General features: G+C 37.5%; 1 protein-coding gene across 1 annotated transcript; it reads right to left on the reverse strand.

The window, feature by feature from the left end:
• Positions 1-19,543: 19,543 nt before the first annotated feature.
• On the reverse strand, positions 19,544-20,904 carry LOC147482685 (uncharacterized). The gene is made up of 4 exons (XM_086579383.1): positions 20,827-20,904; positions 20,327-20,469; positions 20,008-20,236; positions 19,544-19,897 (listed from the first exon to the last, which is right to left on the reverse strand). The coding sequence occupies exons 1-4, from the start codon at positions 20,902-20,904 to the stop codon at positions 19,544-19,546; spliced, it is 804 nt and encodes a 267-aa protein (XP_086435509.1).
• Positions 20,905-24,359: the final 3,455 nt, after the last annotated feature.

Raw genomic sequence — 24,359 nt, forward strand, 5'->3', positions numbered from 1 at the left:
ACTGCTTTATTAGACCTGGGGGCGAGTGTTAACTTACTCTCTTATTATTTATATAAATAAATAGGTCTACAAGAAATGCAACCTACAACAATGACGTTGCAATTAGCTGATAGGTCTATCAAGTATCCTATGGGTGTAATGGAAAACGCGCTGGTTAAGGTTCAAGATTTCTACTATCCTGCGAATTTTGTTATCCTCGATACAGAAGTCGCTAACGACGCTGTCCCGATCATTTTAAGGCGCCCCTTCTTGGCAACTGCCAACGCGCTTATAAATTACCGCGATGGTTCGATGTCCTTATCTTTTGGCCATCTTTCCGCTGAGGGCAATGTATTTAAACCGATCACACAGGTTCCTGATACCAATATCGATAGAGAGGTTTGTATAATCGAGAGTTTAGCTCATGATTATGTCAAAATCACGTTTCCAAATAATCAGATGCACAAATTCCTTTCCTTTGGACGTTCCAACTTTAATAAGGACTCCTTGGACGTGGAGGGAATTGAGGAAGATTTTCTTCAACTCTTTTGCAACTCTTCTCTGCCACCTCGAGAGTCCCCTCCTATTGATAACCATTCACCCACCTCACATCATTCCCCTTCCATCAATGTTCCCCATCCTACACCTTTTCAAAAGAACCTGGAGTTTGCACTTGACCCTCTTATTTCTTCTCTGCTTAATGATTTTCTAAATCCGCCTAATACGGATATAATTCCCGAAGAAAAGGCACATGACACCTACATTTTCAGAATGGAGACAGTTCCTACCTACACCATGAATGAGTTTTGTGCTAAACCCACATTCTTATTCTTTCCATTCTTTCCTTCTAATACTTATCCTTATCCACCATATCTTCCAAAACCATCCATTTTTTCACACTCATTCACTTGGACAACCTCTCGTTCAAAGATGAATAAGAAGGTAGATGCTCGGTTACGTTCTAGGTCTATCAGACTTCATTTTCATTCCACTAGGTTGCGCCGTAGGAAATCTTGGTGCCTGATCATGTTTGGGGGTGCATTCCATGTTATTTATTTCTGGAAAGACCCACAACTCTTTAGGTTGTTGATATATGAAAACTGCAGGGTATTAATATATATATATATCCAGTTATTTGTTAAAGTCTCGCGTATTTGACTATAAACGACTTATTTGGTTGTCTGGTGTACTTCCTATCACTTCCGTATACTGATAAGTGCACCATTCAGGTAATCGGGCCCTCCCTATGGAGTGTGTGGCTGTAAGTACCGGACCCTAAGTCCACGGTTAACATAATTTATGTTTTCCACTCTTACATATTTTCTCGGTTTTTGAGTCATGTTCTTTTATGGTGTGAATTATGCATTTATTGCTTTCTTGTTTTTCTTATATTAACATTTATTCATAAAAAATTAAAAATCATTAAAATCACAACCATAGTAAGTTGAGAAGTCTCAGGAATCTGACTTTAAAGACCCACTTAAAAAAAACAAACAAACAAACAAACAAATTTTCTCAACTCTGTGTCTAAAATTTGTTTGGGGGTGGGGTGTTCGTTCCATCCTGGATTGTTTAACTCTCTAGTTGTGTTGGTTAGACCGTTTAATGGTATTACGATTCGGATTGACATTTTCTATTAAGTTAGATTTCATTCATTCTCATAACTTACGTCATGCACGCACTACGAGCCATTTTTCATATTCTTATATATCACCCACGGTCGGAATAGAGTGTTTTATGGATCATTAGATTGGAAATTCTCTCCTGATCATTTCCATATCTCATTCGCATAAATTTTAGTTTAAAGTTGCACAAAAAATCGATAAAAATCGGAAAATCAATTTGGGCTTGGGCTTAACGCACGCGCGTGCGTCTCCTTCCTCCAAAACAAACTGAATCACGATTCTTTCCAATTCCACCATTTCCAAATTTAAAAACCTAACAAAAAATAACAATAAAAATAAACCTCAATACACCCAAGCCCACAATACAATTCCAACTTTGATTCTTCTCCAAAACACTCTTCCACCAATCCCAAAAATTTCCACCACCGAAAATCACCCAAAACCAAACAAAATTCAAACTACCGTGCCACCACTACTGTTTTGTTAGTAAGGAAGCCTCAAACTCCATTCCCACAGTCCTTTTAAACCCCAAATCATTCTAAGATATCAATGGCTCAAAGACGAAGGTTGTTGCCAGAACAAGCGTTTACGGCCGACCGCTACGCGCCGTTTTACGGTGATGAGATGATTAGCAAGGGTTGGAATCGGTTGTGGTATTCAACAGATGATTTCTACCACTCCGATTTGGTCGAACATTTCTACAAGAAGAGAGAGTTGGCCGGTTGCAAAATTTTCATGAAAGTGGCTAGGACTCGGAGAGAATTATCGAAAGAGAAGTTGGCTGAAAGTTTAGGCATTACGCCTGGACGCCACATAGAAGCCACCGTGCAGGAATCCCAGTATACTGGTGTTCTTGCATTAATGAACGACACCCTTATGGAGGGTCAATATAATACGACTTCTCATTGTACTCGACAAACCATCTCACAAGACCAACCAACCGGGTAGCTTAGTGGATTGGTAAGAACGTCATTGGGAAGGAGAAAGTGAGCGACATCAGGTTCACATGTCTGTACGTTCTCTGGATATTGCAAGAAAAGGTATAAATTTTGTATCCTCGAGTTTTTGTTAAATATGATTAGAGGAGTTGGGAAGAGTATCGCACCATTTCCTGTTTTAATTACGAAGATAATATTGTCTTGGGGGAATAAACCAAGAACTGAGCAGATAATGTTGAAATTACATGCAAATGAAAGTAGTTATAAGGAGTGTATCCAAAAGACTTGGATGTTGCCGGAGGATAGGGTAGTGGATTCGGATGAGGAAGGGGAATACATGACATGGTTGGATGAAGATGCCTTGGAGAGGTGTACGCCCCCGATTCATAACGATGTCAAGAAACAGATACTAGCGTGCATTGCATTTACGCTATTTGTGAAGATATACGAGATAGACAGATTATAGTTCGAAATAAACAAACGAACCTTAACACGAGTCTTGGAATACTCGAAAAGGGTTAGGAAGATATCTTGATTAACATGGAGAATATCCACCAGCGTCACTAGGCCCAGTATACAGCAATAAAGGCTGAGATGGAAGCACAACGCTTGTTCCAAGTAGAGATTCTACGACGCATGCCACCCTTGGAGGGTTCTGTTTCAGATGAGTCTGAGAGGCATGAGCATCATCGCTCGCCAAAAAACGAATGGATCGGGCCCTTCTTCATCCCATGACCAATCTCTATCTCAGGGCCCTTCTTCATCACATGGCTAGGTGTTCGAATAATTTTGTGTTTCATTGCTATTTAGTTGTTTTTATTGTTTTATTAATCGGATATTAGTTAAGTAATTAAATTTGAATTTGGTTGTTTTATGTTGTTTGAATTAAAATTTAATATAATTTGGTTATTTTCGAATTGTGCGTGGTTGTTATCATTAATCCCACCTTCCCGAATTGTTTGGGGGTGGTATTAAATAGCTTAGCATAATTCGTTTATATGTTCGTCTATTTTAGAATTTGTTTTGGAGTGAGGGTTGAGAATATGACCGATACGGCCATCGCTATGAATAGATATTATGGTAGGATGCAATCTCGATGAGTTAGGCAGTTTCTATCCTTAATTCAACCTAAAAGATATTAGGGTTGTCTTAGAATCAAGAATATGAGTTATTTCCGTTTTCGGGTTTGGAAATTTTATTATTTCCGGCAATTGCCTTAAAGCTTTTTGGCAACTTCCCGATTCGTTTTAGCAATTTAAAACCTATAAAAACTGCATTCATTCTACACTCACAACCCCAACTATATCTCACATTCATCTCTACATTTCACTCCCACTTTACCTTATTTTTCCTTAGCGCCCGACCTATCGGTTCCCGGCACTCTGCGCCCTGCAGGAGGCGCCACTGCGCGCCCTAAGCCTGTCAAAGAAATCCTACCGGCGGGACTCAGGCCCTACTCAAATTATTTCAAACCAGAGCGCTACTTGTGCCCAAAACACTGGAATTCCAGTTTTCATCCGGCGCCACCCGTGCCCATCCCAGGCTAACAGTGAGTGCACCCCTGCGCCCAAGTACCTGGACCTCAAATATCACCAGAGCGCCACCCGCACCCATCCCAGGCATAGCTTGAGCGCACCCTGCGCCCTGACCCCTGTGAGCACCAAAAATTTCTAGTTTTCCGAGGGTTGTTCCAGGATCCTTCGCATCTTTTCCAGCAAGTTTATTGGGGATGACATTCCCTCGTATCATACCGGAACAGTCATTTGAAGATTTATTCCAAAGTTACACCTATGGTGCGTGGTTTTGTGAAGTGATCATTCTAGCAGGATGGGAGCCACTATTGGTAAGTCCTAATCAACTTTATTCTCCCGCACTTACATCTTATTTTTATGATAATTGTAAGTTCTTTGATAGACCAGATGGAGAACAAGTGTTCTCCATCACCATCGGGGATGAACCAATGGAAATTTCCAGGTTCTTAATAGCCTTTGTGCTTGGACTTGCTATGCCGGCCGAAATACAAGACTCATTGGCCTATTTGGTAGATAATATGTCCATGTATAACTATGATGATTTGCATGAGTATTACGGGGAAGGAATCTTTAGGATATAGGACCAAGGGGATTATAATGTCGCCCTTGGTAGCCTGTCTATGAATGTGGGCACTGTTATGTTTTAGATTATGCTCAACATTAGAGGGGGAATGGAGTTATTCTTCTGTGAATGAGGAAACTTGTGATATTTTCCTTGCTTTAGCTGGGGGACGTACACTTTATGATATTCCCCAGACCTTAATGTCTAGTTTAACCCGAGCCCATGACAAGAGGCATGAGTACCTTCTTATGCCTGTTTTAATTTGCCGTATAATGTTATGTTTCTTCCCTGTTTTTTGTGCCCGTTTCACGGATTGGGTTGAGGTCGACATTGTGAGACCCACCAATTGTATTATTCGATCGTTCCGTGCAATGACTTGGCAAGGGTGGAGGATACAACCTCATCGTCATAGCCTTTACACCCCATCCGACCAAGTGGCGCTTGATAGGTTAGCTATAGTAGACGATAAGTGGCGTGAAGCCTGGAAAATTACCATGGCATGGCAGGATGCGAAGGAACTCATTTCTTTATTAAGGATGAAGAGGGAAATGAGGAGGAAAATGTTTAAATGGGAGTGCAGGTAAGTTTTTATTTCAGTTAGTGTCTGCTTATGTCCCAAGCAATCTATTTCTCATTAACCCCATAACGGGTGGAACTCTTTTAGAGTTGCGTCAGTTTTTTTTTCTATATTAGTATGTTATAACCTTGTTTTGCATATGTTTCGGAATTTCACGCGTTTCAATGGTATTTTCCTACCCTCTTTATTTAAAATACTTTGAGGACAAAACATGCTTCTTGTTTGGGGGGGGGGCATAGAAACACGTGTAATTAAGACATCTATTAGGATATAGATATGTATAATATGCACTTGTTTTCTAGCTAAAAAAATTCAAAAATTTAAAAATAAAATAAATAAAAAAGTATGCTATACACTTAGGAATATTGGTATTGTTTTCTTTCTTTATGCTCTCAATAATCTAGAAGTCTCACGTAGCTTTTGCATTAGAATAGTTTTTAGAAACTTAGGCTAATATGTAGGTAATAATCCTTGCATCTATCTATAAATATGTTACATGAGTATCTATGATTGTTGGTAGAAAGTTTCTAAAATCTAGGCTAGAGTACTTATTCTACAAATCTTATGAGAATATAACCTAAAGCCTTATATGAGTGAACATTTGAGAAATGACACAAGGGAGAAGTAAAATCCGGATAGAGAAATCACACGTCCACTTGCTTGATCACTATACCATATCCTAAGCGAGAATTTAGGCCCTCTTTGGATCGATATAGCCAGAAATTCCAACCTATGAATTATTTTCCGCTAGTCCCCCCTCTGAGCCTTTCTTTAGCCTTTCATAAACCACAAATCCTTTACCCTGTTACAAAACAAAACAAAATAAAAAACCAACCTACCCAATTCTTTGAATAAGTTTGAGAATAGAGATGAAGATTAGAAAAAATAATTACCTTTGAAATCGAGAATTCGTTAGTCGCTTCAGAAGAGAAAAGTAAGTTTCCATCCAAATAAAAAAAATAATAATAATAATAATAAAATAAAGAGTTAGAACTCCAAAAATATCAAGGAGTCAAAAGCCAAAAAAAAAAAAAAAAAATATATGGCTAAGGATGGAAACAAAGTGTAGAAGCAAAAGTAAAGAATAAGGTTTTCTCTAGTTACATAATATAAATACTCTATTATCTCAGACTTGTTCTTTTTGAATATCCATTTCCTTTCTTCTTAAAACCATCTCCTAATCCCCGCAACACCTAATAAAGACCTCTAGCTCAATTAGGAATAGGTTAGTGTGATAGTAAGTGGCAGATGTGTTTGATCGACTCCGGCTTCCTTGTGTGTCATTGAGTTTGTGAGGTAAAGTGTGCCCACTGCACACTGGAGTAGCGAAACTTAAGTAGAAAAATCAGAGTAGTTTTTGTCTTGACATTTATGTGATGACCTACTTAAAGATGCTATTCCGAGTTTTCAGAAACGGACCTGCTACTTCAACTCATAGTATTACTCATTGCAAATATGTTTATTCGTAGATGATAGATTATTATGCATATATTAGCTTAGGTTTCGACTTGATTATTCTGTATTCATTGCTAGTGAGATGTATAGATAATTGAGACATAGATAAGAAACAATAGTTTTATTTCTTAGTCGTTGTAGTATAGATGAAGTTTGTGAGTACCTTCACTGGAAAACTCTCACGAGGCTATAACTCGTCTACTACAGAATTCCTAGTGGTTTAAGGCCTTGTTGCATATGGTCAATGCAATCACACTCGGCGAAACGAGATTAGTTAGAACTCCATTTTTGGTCCCTTTATGCTAATTTCTCATATTTGCTTGAGGACAAGCAAAATGCTGTTTGGGGGTGGTTTGATAAGAGCCCAAAACTGTAGTTTTAACCCCTTAACAATACTACTTTTAGACCAATTATGTGAGTAATAAATAAAAGTTAATGTTAATTACGTGTTTTTATGTATTTCAGACATGGAACTCAATTATGTGCAGAAATGTGCCACTTTGGCGATATAAAGGAGCAAAGGGTTGGTTACTAAGAAGTTCTGTGATAAAGGCCAAGATTCAAGGAGACAAAGCCTTTATGAAGCCCGGTCAAAAGCTGAAAAGTTAACACGCGCAGAAACAGCGCACAAGTCAGCAGAACTTCTGAAGACCATATCTTTGGACTCAGTCCTTGGATTTGGGCCTACCTTACGTCAAAACGACCACCTCGGAAAGAGATTTCCAATGGTTCAAGTCTTAACCCAATTAGAGGAGTAGAAGTGGACGAAAAGTCTGCTAAAGTCAAAGCCAGCTAAAACGGGCTCTGTGGACTGAAGAAATTGGGCTTTGGGCTCGATTTTCCGGCCCAAAACATGAGACCTCAGCCCATGCACGAAATTGTGGATCTGGTCTCCTCCTTTACAAAAAACAAGAGTTAGCTCTTAAGAAGGAGATAGTTAGATAGCTTAGAATAGAAAGTAGCCATTAAAATAGCTTGTAGATCTAGTTTTTAATTCAATTAGTTAAATTAATTAGTTTCATACATTGTTTTAGAATAATTCTTTGAATCATAGTTCTTCATTAATTAGATAAATAAAATAGTTATTTCTTGTTCATTTAGATTTTCACATTTAAAAATGTTAGATATAAATTCAGTTGTTGTTATTCAATTCTTAGTTATTAATTTAGAATTCAATTATTGTTAGTTAAATTTAATAAAGTTTTAATCTTTATATTACGTCTAGTTTTAATTCACATCGTAGTATAATTCCCACCATTGCTCTCATTAGACTTTGAATAGATTAGTCAATCTAGGAAACTTGAATGCTAAAGAACTAAGAGTGGAACAAACTTTTTACTCTACTTTATTTCGATAGAATTGAGAGTATAGAAATCTTTGATAGCAATGCGTAATTAAGTTTAGTTTCACTTGTGTTTTGAGTTTCATCGTTCATTTCATAGGTAAATTAATCAATTTTACGTTTATCAGTTGCCAAATTACTTCGGTACCCCCTCCACTCTAGCTACGTTCTCGTTGCTAGTACTCCATTGTTGAGTGTCTTCAACTAAATTCTCGAGAAAGTTGTAGGCTTCCTCTCCATCCAATGATGTAAACTTACCTTGATGCATTGACTATATCATCTGCTTGTTCATAGTAGAAAGTCCTCGAAAGAAAAAATGAGCCAGTATGCTCTTATCATAACCATGATGTGGACATGAGACTAGTAGATTATTGAATTTCTCCCAGCTTTGATGATATTCTTCAGTCACCTTCCCTTTGAAATTGTTGATGGCTTGCTTTGCATGGCATCATCTACAGGGTGGGTAGAACTTGTTCATAAATTTTGTTTTCAACTTCTCCTAATTGTTGATTGAATTGATCAGTTGTGCAGTTAACCATTCGAATGTGTTTACCTTCGAGTGAGAGTGGAAAAAGAATTAATTAACTTGATACTCTCATCCCTGATATTCTGGTTCTTGAAAGTTCTGAGGACTGATAGAAATTTGTTCATGTGAACATAAAGCTGAACATTGTCTGAACCATTGAACTTTGGAAGCATAGAGATTAATGATGCTCTAAGTTCAAACTTGTTAGCTTCTGTCTCTGGAAAAACAATACTACTTGGTGGGTCTCCAATGATTGGCAAATAGAAATAACTCAGCTTCTTCCTCTGTTGTGCTTGCATGGGTGGGATAGCTTTAGGATTATTGGTGTCCATAACACCTCCATCATTGCGTGCAGCCATTGTATCAATCTCGTCTAGTATTCTTGTGAGTCGGTTGTTAAACCTTGTCCACTGTTGTGTTCTTACCGGACGATGATATGGACGACAGGGCATACACTAGAAAATGCTTATGTGAAAATGACGAAAAACTATCCTACTAGGCTTGAATGCAACTATTCTAAATTATACTAAAATGTAAAACTACTTTCTTTCAACTGGGTTGGGCTTTGCAGCTAGTATCTCGCCCGTTGTCTAAAGTTGTCTCTTCTAGGGTTATGGTGAATCACTTGGTTTGCTTAAGTACCACAGCCCACAGACGATAGTCCGTTTGTCAACATTCAGACAAGAAACACTAGAGTTTGATGTTTTGCTGTGTTGGCTTACAACTTCAATTGTTGAAAAGGTCCTAAATGCAATTATACTAGAAAGCAATAATACTAAACTACGATGCAATTATACTAAGAATGAAATAAAAAGAATGAAGATTCGACTAACCTGGATGGTAGATCTTATCTTCGAGATATCCTTCAAGCTTCTTTCTTTTTCAAAAGGATGGATGATGCGGCTAAAATTACCTCAAGATCCAAACTTCTAATCTTGAAAGAAAACGTTAAACATAAATAACTTAAAATGGCAGCGGCGCCATTTGACCTTCACTCCTAGGGCTACAATTAATTATATCCCTGGTAGCGGTGCTATTTGACCTTGCTCCTTTTTGTGTGTGAGATGGTATATGGATGATGTAGATAGATGATGGTCGTTGAACAAAATAGAAGTTTATCAAAACCTAATTATCCCTCAATAAGTAAAGGATGAGTAGGGTATCGTTCCACTTTTAAGTGTATGTTATGTGAAGGATAGGACGTACTGGAAAGGGGGTTTGAGGGATTAAAAACTATAATTGTAGAGATTTTAGATTCTAATGCTAAACTAAACTAAACTAACTAAACTATTGAGAATTTATAAGAGAGGAAATTCAAGAGATTAGAATCCACCAATACTTTTAATATATGACCTTCTGCTTTATGGTTGTTCTTACAAGTAGACTACAATTAGGCAATCGAGCGAGTGCCGGTGCCTTCTTGGACGAACATCGTTAACAATTAATTTTACTTAAGGTTGTTCCTAGGTTTATGCTATTAATATCTTTTTTCCTTTTATCTAAGCTTCGGGCAGCCATTCAATGTATTACCGAGAGCAACATCAAGGAGTACTTCCTAATATGGCGGCCATTCAATAAATCACCACTTAAGGAAAACACAAAGAATACTTCCCCTAGGCAGCCACTCCCTGAGCTACCCCTTCTAAGGCAACACAAAGAATATTTTCCTAACTCTAAAGAACTATACTACTAAAAGAAAAGTAAAGAACACTAGCATGATACTAATATTGCAAAACATAAACCCTATTCTATACTTCCATCCCCTGGTGTGGGCAATGGAACTAATAACTAAAAACATAAACAACTAACCTGATTGAAGAACACCATGAACCAGAAGAATCATTAAACCTTAAGCATCGGCTTTATCTCCTCCCTTGAAGGAAAAAATTAGCCTTCCATAAAGTAGGAAGAACACGAAGAACGAGAAAAAGAAGAGTCGAAGAACATAAGACTAGAAAGACTAACTTATTAAGACTCGACTAGTTAAAACCAAATCTTTTATTATTAATCTCTCTCTTCCTCAAGTTCTGGAGACAAGAATATAAGTGAATTGGCCAGTTACATGAGGCACTTAGGTCCTCTATTTATAGGGGTTATAGTGAGTTCTAGAAGCATTCTAAACCGCTATTTGTTTCCTAATACAAATCAACTTCTTTCAGAGTCCAACTTCATCGCCAAAGCTGAGAAGGAAGTGGCTACAGCATTGGTTTATGCGTCTGGATGCATGATCCTTGCGTCTCAGACACGAGCATTGCGTCTGGACGCACGATACTTGCGTCCCAGACGCGGAAGTTTATTTTCCCTCTTTTACTCTATCCTTCTATCCTTTTTTGCGGGCTTTGGTCTAAGCAATGAATCATTTTTCCTTGGGCTTCCAAATATGCTTTAAAATAGGTCCAAGTCGCATCTTTAATAGCTTCAATTCCTTGGCCTTCTCCATGATTGTCCATGGGCTTCCCATGTGATCTTTAATGCTCCGAATTGCTTCGTTTTACCCCTTTTTCTCTAATATTCTACAAAACTCTCTTTTTCACCTATAAAATCATAAAACATAACTTACAAACACTATTAGTCCACTTTGATGGTTAAACAAGAGGCATAATCGAGGGTTAAAATGCACTTTTTGAGCACTTATCAAGTATCAAGACAATGTTTAGCTAACTCACAAACTTCACACTGAAATGATTGAACACTTAAAGGAATGCTAGGGACTAGATAGTGTAAACTCTTCAAAGGTAGATGATCAAGCCGCCTATGCCATAGAGAAGCAGAGACAGAGACTGTAAGGGCCTGTTTCTGTTGAGGCTGCCCAAAAACACTTTGAAAGTAGTAGATGCCGCCTCGCTCATTCCCCCCACCAACTAGTTCGTTTGTTTGCAGATTCTAAAAAACAACATGAGTGGAGGAAAACATGACAGAACAATTAAGTGATTAGGTGTGACTATGAAAGGATAAGATATTAAAAGGAAAATTTTGAACAAGCAAGACAGAGACAAGAGACACATAAGAAGTTAGCTGAATGGAGCCTCGACTATGAATATTAGGTTTAGCACCATTTGCTAATGTAACATATGATACTTTACTGGTGTAATCAATAGTAGAAAACAATTGGGGGTTACCTGTCATATGATCAGAAGCTCCTGAGTCAATGACCCAATAGTCAGTTCCACTGGTATTAAAACATATGTTACCTGATCCGGCTAGAGTTGTTGTGGGGGCATTGGACGAACTCGAAGAACTGGCTGGAATAGCTTGTATCCTTTTCATGAGGGTTGTAAGGTCATCTTGCACCTTTTAGGCTGAATATGTATCCCTGTGATTAGAAACTGTGGCATTGTTGGCTTTGGACAGTGCTGGTCGTCCAAATGTTTCCTAACAAAAATCAAAACCATGATTTGTGCGCCCACAATGATCACATGGTGGCCAACCGCCCATACCATGGCCTCGTCCACTCCCCTGGCTACGACTTCCTCCACTTCCATGACTAGTTCTGCCACCTCTACCTCCATTACCTCGACAAAAGGAAAAGGTATTGTTGTCATTACTTGGAGGAACTAATAAGGCTGCACACTTCAGTTGTTTTTAAAGGAGAAGTAATACGAGAAATACGAGAATAAGCTTCAAACAAAGTTAGGAGTTTTGATTCGGCTTACACCTGAGCCTTCACATTAGCAAACTCAGGACGTATACTAGATAGAAATTTAGAGACATGAAATTTCTCTGTTTGTTTCCTCAACTGAGTGATATTTGTAGTCAACGGATGATAAATATTTAATTCTTCCCACTTGTTGCAAAGAGAATTATAATACTCAGAAATAGACATATATATCTCCTTGATTCAGATCAAATATATCTTCATACAACTAAAAGATACAAGATGTATTTTGAGATTAAGAATATGATTCTTGTAGATACTCCCAGATTTCCGTAGAAGTCTTAAAAAAAAAGGAACAGTATTGCATACATCTTTTTTCATAGTATTCCACAAAAAATTCTTAACCAAGGCATCGTCTTTTGTCTAAGTCACCATTGATTTCTCATCTGTGGTGATAGGTGAATCTGTAAGATGTGTTTAAATTCATTACCTTTGCCAGTAAGGTATACGTTAACTGCTTCTGCCCATTGAAGGTAATCGGCAACACCCTCTAATTTCATAGAAGTCATACCAACAGAGAAAACAGATGTGTTTCCAAACTCAGCTCATCGGTCTTTGGAACAACTGTTACGTCAGCCATTGTAAAACAAACTTGAATACGAAAAGATAGATAGTTGTGCGGAAGCGAGACAATGAGATTGAAATGAAACAAGAGTCAAGCTTTAAACTTTAAGCTTGATTATTCATAGGTCTTTTGATGGATCTTTAACTAGACGCTCTGATACCATGTTGTGAATGCTAGGAGAATCATAACAACATCATAGTACTAAATGTCTTAATGTATGTGATGAAAAAGGAGTAAAAATAGAGGCAAGAGAATTAGGGTTCTTGTTCTTACAATTACTTTATTCTAAGATACATATAAATTAAATACTTAAGGGGCCGTTTGTTTTTCTGAGCCTCTGAATTTTGAATGTTGAATGCTGAATTATGAATGTTGAACTCAAAAAAACATGTTTGTTTTGTCAGAATGACCTGACTCTGAATGCTGAATATAAATCATTTAGACATTTTTACCCTTACAATCTATTTTGAACACTAACTTGATTACTTGTAAAACAAAATAGTTAAAAATAGATTTGACAGAGTTTCCTTTGTTTATTCAACATTTTGACGCCAAAAAGACTCATATAGTAATATAAGATAATAAAAAAAATTACTAAAAATATAAGCATAAATAATAGTTCAATAACCATAAGGTCATCCATAAAATATGAATACCAAGTTAAATGACATTACAAGTAACTCCAAAGTGTGGCTCTTGTAAACTTGATCATATATGTCTACTAAACAATTGTTCCACAATTTGATCACGCAAGTTAACCATGTACTCATGTGCCTCAGGTCCAAATGTGTGATTTATACTTGGTGGTCCAACTATTCTAAATTATACTAATATGCAAAACTACTTTCCTTCAACTAGGTTGGGCTTTGCAACTAATATCTCGCCTGTTGTCTAAAGCTGTCTCTTCTAGGGTTATGGTGAATCACTTGGATTGCTTAAGTACCACGGCCAACAGACGATAGTCCGTTTGTCAAGATTCAGACAAGAAACACTAGAGTTTGATGTTTCGTTGTGTTGGCTTACAACTTCAATTGTTGAAAAGGTCATAAATGCAATTATACTAGAAAACAATAAAACTAAACTACGATGTAATTATACTAATAATGAAATAAAAAGAATGAAGATTCGACTAACTCTGTATGGTAGATCTTGTCTTCGAGATATCCTTCAAGCTTCTTTCTTTCTCAAAAGGATGGATGATGTGGCTAAAATTACCTTAAGATTCAAAATTCTAATCTTGAAAGAAAACGTTAAACATAAACAACTTAAAACGGCAGCGGCGCCATTTGACACTGCCTCTTTTTGTGTGTGAGATTGTGGGGTTGAACAAAATAGAAGCGTATCAAAACCTAATTATCCCTCAATGAATAAAGGATGAGTAGGGTATCGTTCCACTTTTAAGTGTATGCTTATATGAAGGACAGGACTGGAAAGGGGGTTGAGGGATTAAAAACTATGATTATAGATATTGTAGATTCTAATGCTAAACTAAACTAAACTAACTAAACTATTAAGAATTTATAAGAGAGGGAATTCAAGAGATTAGAATCCACCAATACTTTTGATCTATGACCTTCTGCTTCATTGTTGTTCTTACAAGTAGACTACAATTAGGCAATCGAGCGAGTGTTGATGCCCTCTTGGACGAAACATCGTTAACAAATAACTCTATTTAAGGGTGTTCCTATACTTATGCTATTAATATCTTCTTTCCTTTTATGTGAGCTTAGGCAGCTATTCAATGAATCACCATCTAAGGCAAACACAAGAAATACTTCTCTTACTCTAAAACACTACACAACTAGAAGAAAAGTATAGAATAATAGTATAATATTCAATTACAATAAATAAAACCCTATTCTAGCATTATATTCAATTATAATAAATAAAAGCATATCACTAGCAAATATTCAATTGCAATTAATAAAACCTTAAACTAGCATGATATTCGATTGCAATAAATAAAAACCTTAATCTATACTTCCATCCCCTGGTCTGGGCAATGGAACTAATAAGTAAAAACATAAAGAACTAACTTGATTGAAGAACACCATGAACCAGAAGAATCAACAAACCCTAAGCACTAGCTTCATCTTCTCCCTTGAAGGAGAAGATTAGCCTTCCATAAAGAAGGAAGAACACGAAGAACGAGAAGAAAAAGAGTCGAAGAACATAAGACTAGAAAGACTAATTTATTAAGACTCGGCTAGTTAAAACCGAATCTTTTATTATTAATCTCTCTCTGCCTCAAGTTCTGGAGACAAGAGTATAAGTGAATTGGCAAATTACATGAGGCACTTAGGTCCTCTATTTATAGGGGTTACAATGAGTTCTAGAAGCATTCCAAACCGCCAGTTGTTTACTAATACAAATAGACTTCTTTCAGAGTCCAACATCGTTTCCAAAACTGAGAAGGGATTGGCTACAGTGTTGTTTCATGCGTCTGGACGCACGATCCATGCATCTCAGACGCGATCAATGTGTCTGGACGTGCGATCCATGCATCCCAGACGCAGAAGTTTATTTTGTCTCTTCTGCTTTATCCTTCTATCCTCTTTTGCGGGCCTTGGTCCAAGCAACGAATCATTTAGCCTTGGGATTCCAAATAAGCTTTAAAATAGGTCCAAGTCGCATCTTTAATAGCTTCAATTCCTTGGCCTTCTCCATGATTGTCCACAAGCTTCCCATGTGATCCTTAATGCTCCGAATTGCTTCGTTTTACCAATTTTTTCTAATATTCCACAAAACTCTCTCTTTCATTTGTAGAATCATAAAACATAACTTAGAAATACTATTAGTCCACTAAGATGGCTAAACAAGAGGCATAATCGAGGGTTAAATTGCACTTTTTGAGCACTTATCAACTAGCTAATAGTGGTAGGCTCTTGTTTAGGCATTTGAATCAAGAACTATTATCTATTTAAACTCTCTATTTTTTAAAAGTTTTTACTTTCTCGTTATAGTGCTTGTCTAGTAATGATGTGCACGTATTATGCACACTACATATGATCATCAGTCATCCAAGGGAAACTTTAGTGGTGGGAAATGGGGGGAAATACTCTATGTTGTCAAGGGCAGCGCTTAGCCGCTTTAGCTGCCAAGGTACCAATTTACAATGAAAACAGTTGCTAGTTGTAGTTAAAGGCCTTGCAGAGGTGGGTCACTTGGATAGCCTACCGCGTCGAGCCTTGTCTTGCCCCTAACAACATAAGAAACTCGAGACAAGGTTCTACTTGGGCTTCTTAGCAAAACTAAAAATGCAGAAGAACTCTTGTTTGTTAGGACCTGGGCACACCAGCTAGGCCTAGGCCTCCGCGCCCATGGGATAACTAGTACCGATATTGTCCCCCACTTAACCACCCATTGGGCTTGGGCCACATCTTGGCCATGGGTGTGGGGTTTTATCTTAAAAGGCCTCGGTACTAATTAGTGAGCTTCCTACTTTATCAACTCATGATGAACTCCTTTCTTGTTTAATGTGGGACTATTCCTCTTTTCAGTCCACACACTCTAACAATCTTCGCCTTAGATCGAACTCCAAGGGATTCCATTCGTTCATCTTCGAGCACGATCTAATGCCAGAGCTCTGGTGTGTCTGGGCCTCTGAGGGAGGTGGCTTTTTTTCTCAACCACAGAGCCTACTCCACCTCGAACATCATTCCATGTTGTTAGATTCACCTCGAGCTACACCCTCTCAAATCTCCATAACATCCAAGAGGCACCAATCTTTGGTGTAACGGGCACGCTTTGTTAAGCAACTCCACCTGAATTGTGGCCTTCGCTGGCGCTCCGGCTTGAATGATTTCGTCTCTTGATTGTGCATGATCAGTGCCTTTGTCCCTGCCGAACCATCGGCTGTGATACCAATTGTTAGGACCTGGGCACACTCGCTAGGCCTGGGCCTCCGCGCCCATGGGATAACTAGTACCGATATTGTCCCCCACTTGACCACCCATTGGGCTTGGGCCACATCTTGGCCATGGGTGTGGGGTTTTATCCTAAAAGGCCTCGGTACTAGTTAGTGAGCTTCCCACTTTATCAAACCATGATGAACTCCTTTCTTGTTCAATGTGGGACTATTCCTCTTTTCGGTCCACACACTCTAACAATTGGTATCAGAGCATTTGTTGGGAGATTACACTAGAAAGTCACACCTCAATCTAGTTACTTTCTATACCAAATGATTTCAACTTAGAGCTCACAGCAAAAAAATCACCCACCCAAGACTTTAGTAGTTATCACAACAAACTCAACATAGCAAAACCACTAATATATCATCACAATTCATAGCAACAATAAATATGGAAGTAAATAATACAAAGAGACACAAAGATTTAAGGTGGTTCGGTAAATGTTACCTGCATCCACACAAGAGTCGAGTTTCCTTTATAGTAAAGATTTGAGAGTTTACAAGAGGTAGCAAGAATCAAGAACAAGAGGCCTCACTCAAACCCTAGCTCATTAGAGCTCCCACAATACCCAAGAAATGAATCTCTCAAAGTTGTCTCAAAACCCTATTCTATTTTCTTTATATAGGTACACATAGAAAAAATGTGAGAAAATGGGCTTTGGGCTGAAATATCAGAAATCAGTGAAAATTTCGGAAGGCATGAGCCGAGTGCGCCCCGAATAAGGCGTGGTCGAGCGCGGGTCGTGCCCAACTTCCAATAACTTTCTCACAGCCAGAGTGCGGGTCGCACCTTCTCCAAGACCAACCAAAGCACAGGTCGCGGCCCCTTCTCCAAACATAAAATCGTAAACGCGGCATCGGACACCGGAGCAAAGCTCGACGGTTCCACAACCCAACATTGTTTTCTCATAGATATCATGTTCTTTAACTTATACTTTTATACGTATATGTTTACTTCTCTTGCCGTCTTGCGTCAGTAAAAAGGATTTTGTTGCTTTACTCTTAATACAACCTTGGTCCATTTTGTTACTCTTACATAACAGCTTTAATACTTTGATTTTTGTTCATTTTACTAAGGTTTTATTGCTATTTTGAATATGTATGTTGTTGACGGTGACAAGTCTGTTTGTTACTTTTTTCTGAGTTATTTTATAACTGGAGGAATATACTGCAAACAAATTCTAGCACTCTCTTTGGTACGCTTTCTTAATTACTATCCAACAGAGCTGATCCACCAGTGAGCAACCTTCGGTGGATTTCGAAATGCATTCTTAGCATCTACGGACAAGCCGTTTCTGGTGGCTTTCAAGTTGACAGATTTGTATTACTTCGAGATAACTGTCAGAGCCTAGTTTTATTCCATTTGTTCGTATTCTTTCACTATTTTTCTTTGTTGCAGCTACAACTATTTTAAGCAGAACTACGTCCGACTATTCTTTCAAACAAGAAATCAAAATTCCTATTTAGTTCTTGGGTGTAGTGGAAATGGCATGAGGGAATAGGCAGGTGGCCGGACTGAGGACATGATAATACGAAATTGCTCTGTAATGGTTCGTCCTCCGGTTTGCGTACTCTGTAACCAGTGGCGGTGCCAGGAATGTAAGTGAGGGTGAGCCACCCATAAACCAAGCATAAAAAAAAAACTAATTTTTTTTAACTAAAAATTCAAACCCGATCACAAAACAAGTATATTTCGAACATAAAAAAATCATATAAAATAATTGCAATAAATGTAATATAAAAAAAAAAAAAAAAAAAATAATTCAATCTAAACAAATACTTATTCATAGTTGTCCTCGGCGCTCTTCTTTTTTGTCATCCTTCTTCATCTTTTGGAAGCGTTGCAAGATCAACTCGGTATCAATGCTATCAAAAACTTTTTTTTCAATGTATGTTATTAAACAATCATTTAACCATTCATCTGCCATCCGATTGCGCAGACGATTCTTTATGATATTCACAGCATAAAATGCCCTCTCCACAATAGCAGTAGCAACAGGTAAAATCAGCGCCAACTTAATCAACAAATACACAAGTGGGTACACAATGTCTTTCTTTGTCTCAACCATTATTTTGGCTAGACTGCTAATTCCGTTTACTTTAGCAAACTTAGTATCAGAACGCATATCAATGATATAATTCTAAAGTTGATCCGCTAATTCCATCTGATCTATCTCTGAAAAATCATCGAGATAAAGTCTAGCAAAATGGATCAACTTTTGCTTATCGAAAGCATCAAACGACTCACAAGGATCAAGACATGCCATGCAAAGAAGTAATTCTGTGTTTGCTTCATTAAACCGGTCGTTTAACTCTTGAAGTTGCAAATCAATACAGTGATAAAATAATCCAACACGATAGTAATGTAAATTGGTGCTTCCTTCCGCTCTTCGTCGAGACCTCCCTCGAGCCACATACCTCTATTCATATTTGGAACAACCACATCATGTTTGGCACATAGTGAAGAAACTTCAATCAAGAGACTATTCCACCCATCATCTCTCATCGTCTGTAAGCGTACCTTTGTTATTTTAACAAGAGTCATAGCATTGACAATGTCTTGGTCTTCACACTACAAAGCCTTTGACAAATCATTGCTAATTCCTAGTATCGCTTTCATCAAATATAAATTTAAGATAAATTCAAAAGACTGCACTGAATTCAATAATCCCTAAGCCTCACCTCTTTGTTCCGAGCTTAAACCATCTTCCGCTATATTATCAAGCACATCAAGTACTGAACCATAACTGTTTATCATGCCAAGAAGTGTATAATAGTGTGAGCCCCCATCAAGTGTCACCAGATCGTTTAAGACTAGTCTCTTGATTCAACCCTTTACCACTTGAAAGTTCTCTGCTTTGTAAGGCTGCAACAACTCTAGCCTTCATTCATTGCTTCGCGTAACATATCTCGTCGCTTACATGATGCTCCAACAGTATTTACCACATTAGAGAGAACACTAAAAAGGTTAGCAATTGACTCATGGTTCTTTGCAACTAATACAAGGGCTAACTGAAGCTGATGAGCGAAACAGTGAATATAAAATGCAGACTCATTCTCTTTCATTATAAGTGTTTTTAGGCCATTCAAATCACCTTGCATATTACTGGCCCCATCATACCCTTGTCCACGCAGTCTAGATATGCTTAACCCATAATTAGAGAACAACTCATCAATTGCCTTTTTAAGTGTTACTGCACTAGTTTCCTTAACATGCACAACTCCAAAAATCTTTCAATCACACAACCTTTCTTGTCGACATAACATAAAACAACTGTCATTTGCTCTTTAATTGATATATTACGTGCTTCATCGACTAAAATAGCAAACAATGAATTTACATAATCCTTTAAAATAGCATTTGTAGTTTCCACAGAAACTGCATTCACAATCTCTTTTTGTATATCAGGCGAGGTCAATTTCCAATTTTTAGAAGCATTATCAAGAACGTTCTTAATGACTTCATTAAGATCTTTCAAAAATCGTATAAGTTCAAGAAAATTGCCTTTACTGATCGATTCCTCTAATTCATCATGACCACAGAAAGCTAAACCTTGTCTCAAAAGAAACCTAATACAATCAGTTATTGCAGTTAGATGTATTCAATAATCCCTTCGAACTTGGTCAGATTGTCTCTCAAGAAATGTTTCGATATGTTGCTCTTGATTTAGCAATGCCCGTGCTGCCCTGTAAGCAATATTATGAGCACTATTTGGTCCTCCAACATGCTCTTTTAATTTGGTTTTCCTTTCCCAATTAGTAAACTCCTTGTAAGAAAAAACATCTCCGACTCCTTGTGCCCTCTGATCAGATTTAAAGAGATAACAATAGTGACAAAACGCAGCATCTTTGTAAATACTATATTCTAACCAACTAAACTCTCCATACTACTCTTTCCGAAAGTGACGGTTCCTCTTACCTATTGTCCTTGGAGGAAAAGTATGATTAGGCTGGCAAGGACCTCTAAACAAATATGTTCTTCTCACTGAGTCACGATCATTAGGATGATAATCTGAAATCTTGTTCCTCAATCCAGGGTCTCCCGGAAAACTAGACAAGTCAAGTTCTTCACGATTTCCATGTTGAACCTACTTTGACGTAGGTTGTTCAACACCACCATCCTCAGTTTCTTGGTGACTTCACTTTGAAGAGGATCCTACTTCAACACTAACAACATGATCTGTGTTACTAGTTGGTTGAGCAAGCAACGACTTTTCTTCCATCAAATACTTTATCATAGCTATTTAAACAATTAAAATAAACCACCAATCAATTTAATTGAAATTGCACGAATTAAAATAAACCACCAATAATATTCACAAAATAAAATAATAATCACAAACATATAAAAAATCTAATTAATATGGTTTATGAATCAGTACAAAAAGACGACAAAATATTAAATAATATAAGGGTTACCTAGTTACCTCCACAAAACCGGTAGGTGTAAAGTTGTTTGTTTGGGTAGAAAAGTAGAATACTTAAATTTTAATATAGAGTAATAGATAATGGAGGAGAAAAAAAGTAGAGTAGGTGAGGGGGTTTTTTTCTTTCTATTTTTTTTAACAGATACAAGATGGTTTCTGTTTGGGTTTATATATGGGTGGATAAATACGAGATAAAGAGGAACACAAGTAGTATTGGTTTTCTATTTGCTTTTTTGGTACTATTTGCTTTAACTGAATCAAATTTGTACATCAAGTACATCACATGACATCAGCATATCTCTTTTGTTTCCTCTCTCATGACTCATGAGCACATGCTGCACTTTTCTTTTTCTTTTTTGTCTTTTACTTAGCACTTCCGCAGTTGCGCCATAACTAGTTTTTTTTTTTTTTTTTTTTGGGTCAGGTGAGGGTACGCCAGGGTGTATGCTGGGCCCCCCTGGCTCCACCACTGTCTATAACCCATGGAATCAATTGCTCCACTGGAGGGGTCGCCACTATGAAGGAAGTGATCTGACAGTTCTTGTTCTTGGTTACTTTCTAAAGGTTTTTAACCTATAACAAAAGGATATTCTCCACACCCTATATTCGACTAGAACATCGTGTGCCTACCATTGCCTTGCAAACACAATGCCTCGGAAATTTTAAGACCACCATCCTAGTATCTCCAAGCAATAACAGGATGTGATCATCTTCTAAACCATAAACAAAAACTAGAAGGTCGTCTTATACAATTAAGTTCTAATACAGCATGAAGGACGAAGGAATCTGCCCATTCAGTACATAAAGCTTTTAACTTTATGATCTATGCTTAACTAGCTAGGTAATCTTATATAAATAACACTCAAGTTTGTACTAGCTATACGCATCATTCAAAACATGTTGATTAATCAATACATATTACAATGAAGGAATTGTTTCCAACGCATTCAAACATCTTTGCCAATCAAAAGAACAACAAAAACACAAAAACAAACAGATATATAAACGGTACACACAACACATATTAAGAATGGATCAAAGATAAATAGAGTAGAGAAATCGGTATTTCTTGGGGGAAATGATAAAACAAGACTTTTACATACCTAGTTATTATAGCGCAGCAACCAAAAGTCGGAGAAGATGAGTTACATTGTGGAAGGGTTATCAAGTTAGGGAAGGGTAGAGATGGAAATCTAATTTGAGCGACTCTTTCTTCAGCGTTCAGTGATAAAAGAAACACAGAATGCTGAAGTTGGTTTGGTACCTTTGAATGCTGAAGACCCCAATAAAAACAAACAACTTCTTTTTGCTCAATGCTGATTTCAGCGGTGGTGAATGCTTAAAAATAAAAAAACAAACAACCCCTAAGTCTAATACATGAAAATAGAAAACACTAAACATGGTGCCTTCTGACAACCTGAACCGAGAGGTGCACGCATATAACTACCACACAGATCATATGCGCACGCCTGTATACTTCAACAATGCTCATTCTTAAACTTTAAAGGCAAGTTTGATAAATGGTTGTCCTCTCACCCGAAAAGCATTTTTCTCTTACCACAGCTTCGGTACTCTGTGGCATTTGGTTTGTAAAATTCACATACTTCAATTGATAAGTCATAAGTAGCCTCAAAATATATTGCTAAATATTTTTAGAACACGTGTATAACACTAATATGACAGTAGTTTCATTATACTAGTTTGACTATGGTGGTTTTAATTGGAAGAATGCAAAAACAATTCAGTTTGTCAAGACTCGAGCAATATAGTGCTCAATAATTAACTTCATTGAAAACTTGCTTCCACTACCAATGATAGAAAAGGCCAAAACGTACACATAATCAACTAAGAACAGCTAATCTGTCTTACATCAATCTACAGAATCTGAGATTTAAAAAACGTCAGGACTATATTATCTTCTTTATTCTCCAGCAAATACTATAACTTGTATTAATACCCTATCGTGTTTTGACATACTTTTCTGTCCAAATTTTATTGGAAATGCTAGGTCTACAGCATCCACTTTGAAATTAAATTCACAGTATACATTGTACGTGTTCATATTATTTGACAAATTCCGGTTCTAATTTCTCTTCTATATGCAGCTTCGATGATCTGAAAAATCATGATAACACAAATAACTTCTTGCGATAGGTATTTGAGATCTCAAGGTATTTTGTATCTTCAACTTTAGGACTATGTTCATACATTAGCAAAGAGCCAGCTGGTATCGATCCTGAAGCATATACCATACTAGATATATACTACATACTATGTCTTCATACATTTGCAAAGAGCGCACCGGTAGTGCGGTATGATATTGTGCGTCAAGGACTCTCTGTTGCACAACAGCAACTGCACCGAAGACTCCAAACGGGGCTAACAGAGCTACAGCAACGGAGGTTGACCGGGCTATTACTATGGGCACCATAAGTACGTTTTGAAAAGTGAACAGTTTGCTCTTAGCATGCATCTCCCAACTTACGCTCCAGTCCTTCAGTCCCTCAGTATGTAGAAGTCGACTAACAGAAATGGGCCCATCCGTTCCTGTTTGGCCCAAATGGTGAAGTGCGTCCATCGGTACACTGAAGTCTAAATTGAAGGTAATCCTCGAAAGCCCTCAGCTCCCAGATTCAATGTAGTACTGGATGGTGTCCACTACGTCAATGCACTGGTAATAGATAATTTAATTATCATCAATTTAAAGAAGTATTTCTAGTTTGGAACTACTAATGGCAATTATAATTACTAGCAAAATGCACATGCTCTGCACATGATAACCACTATTGATGTGCATGAACAATATATACTGTCAAAGTAAGTATATTAGTTCCTTGGCGTACATTAGTTCCTTCATCCTTGAGACGTCTAACAACTTATTGTACGTTAGCATCGGCACATTATACTTAAGCATATAATATTTTACCAACAAAACAAAGTAACCCTCAAACTCACATCAGTGAGTGGTTGCTGTTTGAGAGTAAAAAGAAAAGGTTTCGAACGAGGAAGATCGTCTTCTTCATGCAACAGTCGACTTCGGTCTTTCAGATTCTTCCGCTTTCGGAAATCTAGCTGTTCGGTTTACAAACAGTGAGTAGTCCGAGCCTTTTTATTTTAAGATTTTAGTTGATGGATTAGCATATATTTCTTCTGGTTAGTAATCTAATTCTTTGATTTTCATGGAACCTTGTTATATATAATTTGACCCAAAGGCATATCGCATATTTTGAGTCACTAACCCAAAGCTCCTGAAGTAGACGATGATA

The sequence above is a fragment of the Coptis chinensis genome, chromosome 8 (assembly GCF_015680905.1).
Source record: "Coptis chinensis isolate HL-2020 chromosome 8, ASM1568090v1, whole genome shotgun sequence".
Lineage (NCBI taxonomy): Eukaryota > Viridiplantae > Streptophyta > Magnoliopsida > Ranunculales > Ranunculaceae > Coptis > Coptis chinensis.

Excerpts from the sequence above, each read along its gene's own strand:
- LOC147482685 (XM_086579383.1), bottom strand. The coding sequence starts at position 20,904 with ATGATAAAGTATTTGATGGAAGAAAAGTCGTTGCTTGCTCAACCAACT. Across the intron at positions 20,470-20,826 it reads ATCATGTTGTTAGTGTTGAA|AGGGCACAAGGAGTCGGAGA; the intron begins GTAGGATCCTCT and ends AAATCTGATCAG. Across the intron at positions 19,898-20,007 it reads ATGCTATTTTAAAGGATTAT|ATTTTTGGAGTTGTGCATGT; the intron begins GTAAATTCATTG and ends TGTGATTGAAAG.